The 13,564-nt window shown below is 41.1% G+C and overlaps 1 protein-coding gene across 4 annotated transcripts in view; it reads right to left on the reverse strand.

Annotated features, from left to right (window-relative positions):
- The window catches only part of LIFR (LIF receptor subunit alpha), a 56,109-nt gene that overhangs the window by 26,161 nt on the left and 16,384 nt on the right, over positions 1 to 13,564 (reverse strand). For all 4 annotated transcript variants that reach the window (XR_004305710.1, XM_015848485.2, XM_015848486.2 and 1 more), the window contains exons 3-6: positions 8,004 to 8,154; positions 7,156 to 7,276; positions 4,959 to 5,107; positions 2,627 to 2,790 (exon numbers count right to left, since the gene is read on the reverse strand). Coding sequence is in view for 3 of the 4 variants with exons in the window: in XM_015848485.2 (XP_015703971.1) it covers positions 2,627 to 2,790; positions 4,959 to 5,107; positions 7,156 to 7,276; positions 8,004 to 8,085 (516 nt within the window). In the remaining variant the exon portion in view is untranslated. The remainder of the gene's footprint in view (positions 1 to 2,626; positions 2,791 to 4,958; positions 5,108 to 7,155; positions 7,277 to 8,003; positions 8,155 to 13,564) is intronic.

Genomic DNA, 13,564 nt, shown 5'->3' on the forward strand with positions numbered 1-13,564 from the left:
TTCAAAAGGTATATATTATATCACAGTAGGGCCTCCTCCATGTTCCAACTTTTCCAGCATGAATCTCCTGTAAATTTTAGCCTTAGAATACATATTTTATCCTTTCCCCTTTTCTAAAAAACAAACAAACAACAACAACAAAAATACCCCACATAATAGAGTTAAAAATTAGGTTAGAAAACCTGGGGAAATTGTTTTCTAAACTCTTGTTAAATTTAGAGGGTACTGTGATCTCAAAAATCACAGAATCGTAGGGGTTGGAAGGCACCTCCAGAGATAACCGAGTCCAACCCCTGTGCCAAAGCAGGTTCCTTACAACAGGTCGCACAGGTAGGCGTCCAGGCAAGTCTTGAATATCTCCAGAGAAGGAGACTCCACAACCTCCCTAGGGCGTCTGTTCCAGTGCTCCGTCACCCTCACTGTAAAGACCTTGCTCACATTCGTGCAGAACTTCCTATGCTGCAGATTCTGGCCATTTTCCCTTGTCCTGTCTCCACACACTACTGAAAAGCATCTGGCCTCTCCATTCTGCCTGCCCGCCCCCCCCGCCCCCCCCCCCCCCCCCAACTCAGATATTTATAGACTTGGATCAGGTCCCTTCTCAGTCTTCTTTTCTCAAGGCTAAACAGACCCAGCTCATTTAGCCTTTCTTCATAGGGGAGATGCTCCAGATGCTCCATCTTCACCATCTTTGTGTCCCTCCGCTGGACTCTTTCCAAGAGATCCCTGTCTTTTTTGTACTGGGGAGCCCAGAACTGGACACAGTATTCCAGATGAGGTGTTACCAGGGCAGAGTAGAGGGGGAGGATCACCTCCCTTGACCTGCTGGCCACGCTCTTTTTAATACACCCCAGAATGCCATTGACCGTTTTGGCCAAAAGAGCACACTGCTGGCTCATGGCCAACATGTCATCCACCAGATTCCCAGGTCCCTCTCTTCAGAGCTCTTCTCCAGCAGGTCATCCCCCAACCTGTACTGGTGCATGCAATTATTCCTCCCTAGGTGCAAGACTCTACACTTGCTTTTGTTAAACTTCATCCAGTTTCTTATTGCCCAGCTCTCCAGCCTGTCCATGTCTCGCTGAATGGCAGCACAGCTTTCAGGCATGTCAGCCAATCCTCCCATTTTCATATAATCAGCAAACGTACTGAGGGTGGCCACTATCCCCTTGCCAAGGTCATCATAGTATCATAGTATCACAGTCTCATGCGGGTTGGAAGGGACCATAGAGATCATCGAGTCCAACCCCCGGGATTTGAGCCTCTGTGCTGCAGAGCGGCACTTCTACCACTTGCGCCACAGGGGATTCGAACCCGGGCCCCGGTGTGGCAAAGCGGCACTTCTACCACTGCTCCACTGGGGCACACGACTGTGCCACCGGGGCACACATTCATTGATGAAGATGCTGAACAAGACCAGACCCAACACCAACCCCTGGGGAACACCGCTAGTAACAGGTCTCCAGCCACACTCTGCACCACCAGTGATGACCCTCTCTGCTCTGCCAGTCAGCCAGTCCTCAACCCACCTCACTGTCCACTGATCTATCCCATAATTCGTCAGCTTTTTTATAAGGATGTTGTGGAAGACAGTACCAAATGCCTTGCTGAAATCAAGGTACCACCACCCTCCCCCCATCCACCCAGCCAGTGACAACATCATAGAAGGCTACCAGGTTGGTAGAGCATGACCCATCTGGAGTACTGTGTCCAGGTGTGGAGCCCTCAGTACAAAAAAGATATGGAGATTTTGGAAAGGGTCCAGAGGAGGGCCACAAAGATGATCAGGGGGCTGGAGCACCTCCCCTATGAGGACAGGCTGAGGGAGTTGGGTTTGTTCAGCCTGGAGAAGAGAAGGTTGCGAGGTGACCTCATTGCAGCCTTTCAATACCTGAAGGGAACTTACTCCCAGGAGGGGAGTAAACTCTTCGAAAGGGCTGATAATAGCAGGACTAGGGGAAATGGTTTTAAGTTGAAGGAGGGAAGATTTAGGTTGGATGTTAGGGGAAAGTTCTTTACTAGAAGGGTGGTTAGGTCCTGGAACAGGCTGCCCAGGGAGGTTGTGGATGCCCCATCCTTGGAGGTGTTCAAGACCAGGTTGGACAGGGCCCTGGGCAACCTGATCTAGTCAATGTGTATGTTTGGTGGCCCTGCTAGGCAGGGGGGTTGGAACTACATGATCCTTGAGGTCCCTTCCAACCCGGGTAATTCTGTGATTCTGTGATTCTGTGACCTTCCCTTGGTGAACCCATGCTGACTATTCCTGATAACTTCCTTTTCTTCCAATTGTCTGGAGATGGCATCCAGCACAAGCTGTTCCATCACCTTTCCAGGGACAGAGGTGAGGCTGTCTGGCTTGTAATTACCTGGATCTTCCTTCTTGCTCTTTTTGAAGACTGGAGTGACACTGCTTATCATCCAGTCTTCACACACCTCCCCCATTCAATGACAGAGAGCTGTTCAGCAGTCACCTCTGTCAGCTATCTCCACACCCATGGATGCACCCCATCAGGTCCCATGGATTTATGAACACTGGTGATATCCACTGATAAATTCAGAAGACCTCCTACAATACTGGAGACAAAATATGCATGCTTATTTTTCATAAAGGACAAAAAGGACTTACTCGTGTGACATCTTCCATTGTTTCCTTACGGAGTACCTCAATCTCCCAAGAGGCATCCAGTCCATATGGGAAGGCTGATCCATTATCACTCCACTTCAGAGTTAATGTGAAAGTTGAAAAGTCAGGTGTTAAACTAAGTATGTGTGGAGCGAGCGGAACAAATGCTTGAAAAGAGAGGGAAGGAAAAGAAACAACAACAAACACATTCAAATTATTAGTCAGCAACAGCAGCCCTACAGACATATTTCTACTCTGAACTGGCTAGTAGCCATACAAACATGTAACTCAGCTTCTGTGATTAGAACAAGATGTGCTCTGTCATTACTTGAGCAGAAAAGTGCTGAAGACAGCACAGGTGCTGATGAGTCACCAGGTAGCAGTTACTTGCATACTTGTAATTCAGTGATCATGAACTGATTCTTCCTAATGTATAGCCAGGCAGGCATTGTATCTTTCACAACTTTCACTCCATGCCACAAAGATAAAGTGTACTATAGAACTGAAGTGTACATAAGCATACAAGAAGAGAGGAGGATGTAAAATCCACCAAAAAAAGAAGAGGATTTTAGAAAAAAGCAGGAAATGGGTGACTCAACAAAAGTGAGAGCAGAGAGGTAGGAGAGCAGAAGCACAGCAAGGAAGAAGCTCACATGAGGCTCTGGAGAGGATCATGAGGAATATGATTTTAAGATACAAGAAACAGGGAAGGCATGACATGGTGATAGAGACATGACAGGGAGATTAAACAGAAGCATCTCTTCTACAAATGGATATTGGTGAAACAGGAGGCTGAGAGGCAAGGGTTATAGAAGTTCAGATGGAATTGGGCCTGGTGCAGGATAAATCTAGTTTTTAAAATGCATGATTTATCCAGCTTGGGTCCTGGCCAAGGCTCTGAGAGCTTGCAACATGTTCAGAGTGATTAACATGCTACCCGGGATGTCTTGTGAGGAACCTGAAGGCATCCCTCCTGCCTTGAGTCAGACAGATGCTGGAGAACCCAGTCCATTCCCCCACATATTTTTCAGTTCTCTTTTGTTCACGTTGCCTAGCAGCTCTCAATAGAGAAGAAAACTGTGCTAAGGATAAGAAGGGCTATTGAGTTCAGATTTTGGCTGCATTAAAGAGTATGGAGGCTAGCCAAAACCAAAGACTAAATTATGAGTAACTGTGGCAGATTGCCAGTTTCAATCTTCATCTTACAGCTGGGAAGCTGGGATGATCAATGAAGTTGCTTCTGGAAGTGAAGAAGAACCAGAAGATGCAAGATGAAGAAAAAATTAGCTGTCTACTAGTTCAAGTTCTGCTTCCGTAAGAAACACTTGGAAGCAACCAGTGCTATTAAACCTGACAGACAGCAAGTGGTGGAGTTGGAAATACACAACGTAATGCCAATGGTTAGAACTACTGGAGCTGATTACATGGCAGTGGTGTTGGGTGACTGTTATAGTTTCAATACAGTTACAGAGAATCTGGAGGAACACATACTTGAAACTCTAAGGAGAAAGGTGGTGGGTATAAATATTAAATAAGATAAGGGGATTTCCTTTTGAACACTGGACACCAAGATCAGTGAAATTTCCTCAGTGCCAAGGAAGCCACAGTATTGTTATCAAGGTATGAAGCAACTTAGTGTAGGGCACCACTGCCTCAACCTACAGATGCTTTCTTGCTTTCTTCCACCTTTCAGAGAAAGGAAGTAGGAAAAAGTGCTTTGTTAAACTATGACTCCAATAGGATGAAGCAAAGGTGCCAAGCATAGATGTCTTTGCTGAGTTTCATATAAATTTAAATGGAATGGACAACTTCAGCATATATTAAGAAAATATGAGCCTGTCATGAGTGACTCTTGATATAAATGATCTTAAAACATAGACTAGTTATGGGAATAAACAACTTAATTCTGTATTGGTTCAGTATTTAAGAAGGGAGAACAAGCACTAGGAATTTTAATCTGCCTTCTCCCAGTCAAGTCTGATCAAATGCACTTTATGCTCCAGGTAGAACACAAACCAGTAAATATGCTACAAATCCTTTCTAATTTGCAGCAAAGAAAACAAGAACACAGAGTGATTAGCAGGAGCTAACAACATTAGGCTTTGTTTCCTCCTCACACTCTGCCCTTAATTTCTCTGTGATAAGGGGTTCCAGGGTTTTTTGTTTTGTTTTGTTTTTTCCCTGAGGGAGGAGAAATAACAACCCTCTATGTATGGCTAGATTCATATGGACTCATTAACATTCTATACACAGGAACAATGACAAAGAAAAATGCAAGCATCTACACTTTACAGCATTTTATACATATTATGAAAGTCTGAATCCTGACACTTACAGATGTCTTTCTTGTTAATTTCAAAGCGTCTAGTAGCAAAGGCTGTTCCAGAAATGCTGTATGTGGTTATTTTCACAGTGATGGAGCTCTCTGGGACTGGAATCTCTACTCTTTTCTCCTTAGTTTTATAGCACCTTGGAAGGTGGTCACTGAAAAGATAGAGAGAATTAATCCGGTATTTCAGCTGATGGGAAGTTAGGACAAGTTAAGACATTTATGTAGGATACTAACAAAACACAAATTATCTGAAACGTTCAAACAGAACTCTATATCAAATATGTCTGTGAAGGACTTGCAGGGGCTTTGGTTAGCATCAGATTAACAGACACTCCTTTTCCTTCAAGCCACTTTTGTCACAGTGGTAGACCTGCACTAGTTGTATAATGTGGCCATCCAGTTCTTAAGAGAACACCTCAAAGTGAAAAACTGACTGAAAAAAATTTTAGAGACATCTTTCTAAAACCTACAATTGCCAAGATTCAGTATTTCAAAACAATTTAAATTTAATAATAATAATAATAAAACAACAACAACAAAAAAAACAACTCAGCAGTTTCTTCCTTGCATTTCCTGATGCCATCTCTCTCAATTTATTTCCAGTGGGATAGCAAACAGTACATTCACCCACCTGTGACCTCACCTGAAAACAAATCAGCTAGCAGGGGAAGAACAGAGTGCAGGGGAGAGAACTACTGAGATTCCAGATGGAAATGCAGTCTGCACACAGTGTTTGTGCAGTGCTCAGCACAATGTGATCTGGCCTTTGTCTAAAGGTCATAGATACATACATAAAACAACAATGCATGGGTCAAGTCTCTTTGCTCATAATCATTGATATGCAACTAGAAAGGAAAAAAAAGTTTGGAAAAATCCAAATCTTCCTCTTGAGGCAGTGATAGGAGGAAGGAAAATGATGAGAACAATGCCAGACTTCCTGCTGAGAGATTATTACTCACTTACGAACTGGAACAGGACACTGGAACTCCTATCTGTTGGAGTCAAGAGCTTGGGTTGAACTTTCCTGATTCACACAAAAGATTCTGGACTAGTGAAGGCCAGTTGAGACCTGAGTGCTCAGAAAGGCCATTCCTATTCTGTACTGAAACATCATTAGAGGATGTTTGGGTAAATGAAAAACAAAATTTCTTTCCCTATGGGAGGTCTGCATGAAGCTCAGCCATCAGTCTCTGCTTTGGGGACCCAACCCTGCTCTGCTTTGCTAAGGAAGAACAGAAGCAGCTACGTGGTTGTTGTTGTCATGAGGGCAGTACCTTGTGAACTCTGCACTCATGATCTCTGGCCAAAATATCACATATACACAATTTTGTATAGAAATAATAGCTGGCAATGCAGGAATAATAACTAAACAAAGAAATCAAGCATGTAGGTGGAAGAAGTGCAGCCAAGCGCTGAGACCCCAAGGAAAAGTTTGGGCTGCCTGCAGAAGTAACAGGAAAAAAAAGAGTGCAAATGTCTGAACTGGGAGAAGGATCAAGATACAAAAATGATTTGAACTCAGTCCTAGCACATGATAAGTATTTGGCAGGCCCACAGCATAGGGAATTGCACATGTAGTTTCCTTAGTGAAAAACATTCTGAAGATTTTATTTTCTTCATGTTTTTGAAATTTTCAACTTGTATTCACTTCAGAAAGGCTACCGAATTTGTGGACTTGTTTTTATATTATCTCTGATAAACTGTTCTCCAGACAGCTTAAAATTTAGATAAGTTATAAGACAACCACCAAGAAACTTTTTAATGTTTTTCCACGTGTAAACCTTGACGTTTATGAATTCTACCTTGTTGGCACACAGTATCAGGATCTGCTTCTTCCAACTATTATTTCCTTTTGGACTGAACCTGGTATGAAGATGTCCCTTATGAAAACTCTGAGTAAGGTCTAGGCAGACACACAGAGAACTCTGAGTAAATGAGAGCATCTTCCAGCTCTTTGAAGAGATCAAGGAGGAGATTTTGGCAGGAGAATTGTTAGTGTGAAAAAAAACCCAAACAACTTCATCAGAAACCCTGCCATTGCCTGAGTTAACAGTGACTGTGGAGAGCACCACTGGAGGACAACCGGCAGGCAGACTTTTAGAGGTAAAAAAGCATTATGAATTTCATGGGCAGAGTCTGACATATAACTATACATTAATCACAGCTTGGCATTTTGCAGTCAGGTAGGTAAGGAACTTACTTTGTAGTGTAACAAAACTCAGCTTGTCCATGTCTTCTTTTAGATGAGATATCCCAAGTACAGACCATTTTATGCAAATTGTGCGTGACACATTTTAAATTCTGGGGGTCCCCTTGTGAACCTGAAATCATGTAAGAACTACAGTCACAAATAGCAGTCATAAATGACCAACTGTAAAACAAATACTATGATTTTCACTTGTAGGCATTACGTTTACATATTTACTGCACAAATTTCTGGCCAGTATTTTAAAACCACTGCAAGATTTTTGAGTGTGCCTGATCATAGACAGCCACAGACTACTAGAAGGATTTCCCCAAGTACAGAAAATCTGGACTTATATTTGTTCATGAGATGGGCAGCTGTCTCCACAAAACCCATTCCTAGACTGGCCTAATAAGCAGGCTTTGGGCCAATGGCGAAACCGCAAGCACTGATGATAAACCTAATGAGTTTTGGTTTTCCTCCATTGTCCCACATGAAGGACAATTAATGATAGATGGGCAATTAATGATAATGTGTGAAACTGTCACAAACAGCTGACACAGACAGCAGGATGGCCTCAATGCAGATATCTACACCAACTGCACATGCAGGCTATCAGGCTATCATAGCTGCATTATGGATAATTTAAAACCCAGCTTTATACTGATTAACAAGATATCAACGCCTGCTGGAATAGAGAGACCAGGCCTGGCAATGCTTCTATCTTAAGGATAGTGTGGGATCACAGTGGTGGCAATTTTTGAATGCTCATAAAGTAGGAAGGCACCATAATTAAGCAGTGTCAGTAGAGAGAAACAACAACAAAAAAAGTGAACTAGTGAATTACGTAACAACATACTCACCGCTCTCTCGACTCTGCACTACACTTGTTAAACATAAAATAGCTAGCGCTAAAAGACAGCGGAGGTTTGGATTCGTCCACATTCTTCTTCTGTTTCCCAAATGGCAGCTTCAAGTAGGAACAAACATCATCTTCTAAGGAGCTGGTCAGTTCTAAAATTGAAAAAAATAAAAGTAATAATAATAATAATAATAAAAAAAGAAACTCTTTTGAAATTCCAGAGCTGCCACCACCTCATAAATGCTACTTCTTGTTCCATCTATTTTTCTTTTTCAGTGATGCCACCAGGTGTGTTACTGACTTTCTTTTCTCTGACTGGCAAGCAAACCTTTTTCACTGTCCCAAACACTCCCTGATGCACACTTTTTCAGAAAGCTATTTCAAAAATAGATAACTTCAGGATTCACACATATGGAAAACACAACTGTACAAAGATCTCCTTCAGGACCATCTCATGCCAGACAGAACAGACATGGCAGTGCATTCTCCTAGAACAGGTAGATTTATCAGTGTAGACTGTATGTCACATTTACAGAAGGTCCTGAATACCACCATTGCAAATGTCCCCCATTTAGGGTGAGGGTCTAAGAGAGCGGAGTAGTTTGTCTGATTATCTGTTTTTCTTTTCACTCTGATAATTCCTCATATTCTTGCCATTCAAACCTATGAGATGCGAGAACCAAAACTGATTAACTGAGGATCACTGGTTCAATATGCTGCTAAATAATAATTTCTAGAGCAAAAACAAAAGAAAATAAATTTAAAAAGAAAAAAAGAAAAGAAAAAAAAAAAAGAAAGGCCACTTCTGTGTTACTGGATACTTGCTGCCATAAACATTGACCTTAAGGCAAAAATCATCTATAATATTACATTTAATGTCTTCTTTGAAGATGAATGGATTGCATGTTTTGCAAAGGTATGTTCATAAAAAACTGAGGAACACATTCAGTTCCACCCACACTTCAGATAACATCAGTTTTAGTTTTCAAAAAGAAAACTGCAGGAAAGCTTTTGCTCAAGCTCAACCTATCCCTGAAGCACTGTTTCCCAAATCATCTGAAAACTTCAAAAACCTTAGTTTTTCGGAGACCACAATTCTCATGTACTAGGGGGCTTTTTCACACTGACACAGATGAGAAGGGGCTAGATTATTTTCACCCAGGAATACAGCTGAGACACTCTCTCCTACAGAACAATTTTCTAGCACTGCAGGTCAGCTCTTTCAAAAGTAGTATGAACTGGAAGACCACCCAACCCTGGAAGTCTGTTCCAAAGCCAGATTTATGCTCCTTCATCTTTCAATACAGACACTTTTATTACTATTATTTAAGCAAGTCTCCCTTACAGGAGACCTGTGAATGCCACAAAGACTTCTTTGCTCCCCATCAATCTGTGTGCACCATGTTAGGAGAAGTGTAGCAGCATTACTTCAGATAATGCAGAACTCTTCACAATTAGCTACTGCTTTCTTTTGGTCTGCAGCAAACTGGCTGAGGGAATGGCACAGGCAGAGCTGGAGCTAAGAGAGATTCTGTGATAAAGGTCAATGTTATATTTGGAGAGAAGAAACACCCCTAAAACGTAATCTATTTTCATCATATTCTCAAGTGAGTCCCAAGTTTTTGTTTTCATACATTCTTAAACTGGAATAACCATGCCATGCAACTTGTTCAGGGCCAAATCAGAAGTAGACAAATCCATATTAAGGACTAATTAAGAACCTGCCAGCACTTAAAACATAATGCTGTCAGTGCCAGAAGCGCCCACTGCATGTTGGCATCCCTTGAGGGCTTCATATCGTATTTGCCCACATTACTCATGGAAAGCTATGATGTAAGATCCAGGTTTAAACTCTTTCACAAACCTCTCACTTCATCAGGAATCTGAAGACTGCTCTGACAGACCCAGGAGTTAACACTAACAAAACAACTGACTTACACACAATAAGCACATGTGAACTACAACTGACTGTTTGCAAGTACTCACAGTATTTCTTATAGGGCCATTTCAGGTTTGCAGTAAAGTCCATAATCAAAACTTCAAGTTTTACATCAAAATTAGTTGACAGCATCCGGCTAGCTTGCAGAAACCAGGGACAGAACACACACACAAACACACACACACACAAAAAAAAAATAATAAAGGAAAAAACCAATAGCACCTGAAGCAGAGAAAACTATTGTGCACTGTGAAGTTAATTAGACCCTGAAGAACTCACTTTCTAAACACACAGCTCTATATGACTGTGCAGAACCTGTTTGGTCATGCCAGGTTTCTGAGGTAGTCAGCAGTTACACGTGCCTGTGTGTAGTTCAAAAAACACACTTTTCTGCTTTCTTATAATATGTACTTTGGATGCTGTGTGGATGCTTTAAAATTTTAACACTGAATTCCAAGAAGTCTGAGTAAAACCAACTTCTCTTAAATCAAGCAGTTTTAGTTTCTGTTTTAGAATCAGATAGGCACCAAAGGAAAGTTATGTGCTTCCATGCAAAGCATGAGAATTAGCTTGTAAACCACAGTCTTTCCCAAGAAGTGTAGATTCCCTGGCTCCCTTCTTCTCATATACATTTTCAAGCTTGCTGAAAGACTGCCAAATCAAGGGTTCACATCCAATAATTGAATGCCATTTGTCAGGAGAAAAGATCCCCATCAATAGGCTTGTTTTAATTACAAAGTTACAAAATAAATGAAGTAATTTTAAAATAGAAAGTACTTTTTCTTTGGGAGAAAGCTGCCCTTCACCTGTTCCAGGCTAATGAGATACAGAAATTTCCCCTTACTGGGCAGAGTAAGGAAAAGCTGTTACAACTCTAAGTAGATACACTGTTATGGCATAGGGCAACATAAGAATAAGAGATACAAATTTAGGACAAGAGGCATCAATGCTGTTAGGGGAAGTCAAAACCTTATGCTGAAGTGGAACAGGAGCAGCTGCTGCGAAGCATCTTTCGGCTTTAGGTCTGCATCTTTTTGAAAAGAAATGAGGGGGTAGACCCAGTCTCTTCACTGGAAAGAACAACTGCAGCTAAACCTTTCATAATGTCAATATTAAAATCCATCAGCAACAGGACATCCCATGACAGTCCCATCTCCCTTCATGTCACTTCACTGGCACCACTGTTGATTTTTCCCAACTGCAGCACAACTATCTCTTGCTCCATTTCAAGGACACTATTCTGTTCTTCCTCCAGAAGACAAAGCTGAATTTATCATCTGACTTACAGCAACCTTCTACACAGAAGACAACCGGAATCAGGTCTCCACTAGTTCCTCCCTTAAAAACTCAGTTTCTTTCACTATTTGCCAGTCTCCATTTCTAGATCTGTGATAACCCCTGGAATATATCTGTGTGGACCAAACCTGCTGTACTCAGATTCAAAAGTATTTCTGTCCCCTAAAGCCTTGAACATTACCAAGCACAATGAAAGAACTTTCCTAAGGCAAACCTCTGAGTAGTGTGTGTTTACACAGGCCATGACATATTTGCTTTTCTCTCAGTGTTCAGACCATGTTGACTCAATTGCAGTTCGTGATCCAGCCCCGGATACTGCTGTATATAGCTGCCACGTAGCTGTTTGTCTAGCACTTCAGACTTCATCCTCATCCTCCAATGGGCTGCAAACCTCCTGACTTAGCATGAGTAGACTTGCACAGCAGAATTATTCTTAATGAACTTTCTTGTAAAGGTCTTTCACTCGTCCAATTTTAAAATAAGAAAAAAGCCTGCCATAATTCTATGCTCACAAAGAACACCATGCATGTATTTAAAAGACACCTCCATGCAAATTTGTGCCATACCAGCAGCAAAGATTTTGACATATAAACTGCCCATGTTTAAGATCAATTGCTAACAATAAGATTCCAAAATAATTCTGTTGAGAGCTACAGTACAAGGGGATGTTCTGACTTCTGCTGAGGGCTCGGTGGTGTGGAACTGGTTCCCATAGCCAGAAAGAAGTCATTTTAGTTCATTTTTAATACAGCTAAGCTAAAGATGGACAAATAGATTCAGATTCTTAATCACTGAAGTCAGTGGATGATGGCCCCTATTTAAAACAAAATTAAGGATATGCGTGCACACACACTGGGGAAGCAACCTCAAGACAGCCAACAAACAAATTAATGCTAACTGTGGACTTCTAAGGACATTGTGAGGCATGCAATATACCCACTGGCAGATCAGACAGACTACAAAGAGATGATACTTCCAGTTCAACAATATGTGTCTGGGAAAATATCTGTGGACATCTTTCCTTCAAAATCTTGTCAGCTGTAAAGGTTAAGGGTACCATCACAAGCTCAGAAAACAAGCAGAGCACCAAAAGTCTGACAGTGACACTCTGACACATTCCCAGCCTCACGAGCCTTAACCATGCAAAAGGGAAAACACGAGATAGCTGCAATCCCTCATGCTAAATGTGTTTTTTACTGTGTATTTCTGGGTTTTACTGCTTCTGTCTAATATTTTAAAATATAGCTGATCATTTGCTTGATTCTTTTTAAAATAAAAGAAAGTATTTCTTAGTCAGCTGCAACAGCTTAGTTCCTAAGTATAAGACTTCTTCAAAGTTCTATAAAGAAATTATAAAGGGAAAAAAAAACAACGTATTTTTTTCTGGTCTCAGAATGTATTTCATTGTCAAGTGCTTAGAAACCACTTTGAACACAAACAAACAAAACTGACTGAAAAAAAAATATCAAAAAGCCTTTCTGGCCTGCTTCCTGCTGGCAGTCTGATATGCCAATCGCAACGCTGCAGATCTGGTTTAATAATTGATGAATTGAGGTTCAGTGGTCACACTTTTCGTTCCCGTTTTTGTGATACATATGCAGGTACATAAAAGGAAAGGTTAAAAAATGAACCTACCCAGAAGGCTCACAGAAAATATAAGTGTAGAGTAGTAGATGAGATCATACATAATAAACGTGATCAATGTAATAAATCTGTACATCAATAAATTATCTCTATTTTGTTGGTTTTTTTCCATCATTAAAGTTATCATCAAAATAATTTACCAAAAACCGGAACAATAAATGCTCTTGAGGAAAATGATTGCATAGGATAGCACAAAAAAATAAAAAATAAAAATAAATAAATAGATAAATAAATTGTAGAGACTGATGTCAGGCTGTATTTCCAGAGACAACGAATACCCGTCATCTCAAATGTCTCCAGGCAGAAATGAAGGTGCCAAGATCAAAGCCTTACTGCTAGTGGAAAAAAATATTCTGCTTAGCAGGTGGAGTGCATTCATTTTACTTGGCTTTGAATTTTTTTTTTCCAAAGACATTAATTTAATCTCCAAAGTGAGAGACAATGCTCCTATATCCGCAAGCACAGATCAAGTTACACATCCACATCCTAATACCGCCAACAGAAAACTGAAAAAATTCCCCTATCTAAAATCCATGCCAGAAGTACACATTTCTGGGAAATAAAGCAAATTGCCAGTGCAGCTGACAGTAAAGACAATGAAGACAAAAACAGAGGATGAAGTGGCTTTCTTTAAAACAGCTTTGCTGACCCCAAAGCCTTCAGTCTTTGACTCTAGAGATAGC

Source organism: Coturnix japonica, chromosome Z (assembly GCF_001577835.2).
Source record: "Coturnix japonica isolate 7356 chromosome Z, Coturnix japonica 2.1, whole genome shotgun sequence".
NCBI lineage: Eukaryota > Metazoa > Chordata > Aves > Galliformes > Phasianidae > Coturnix > Coturnix japonica.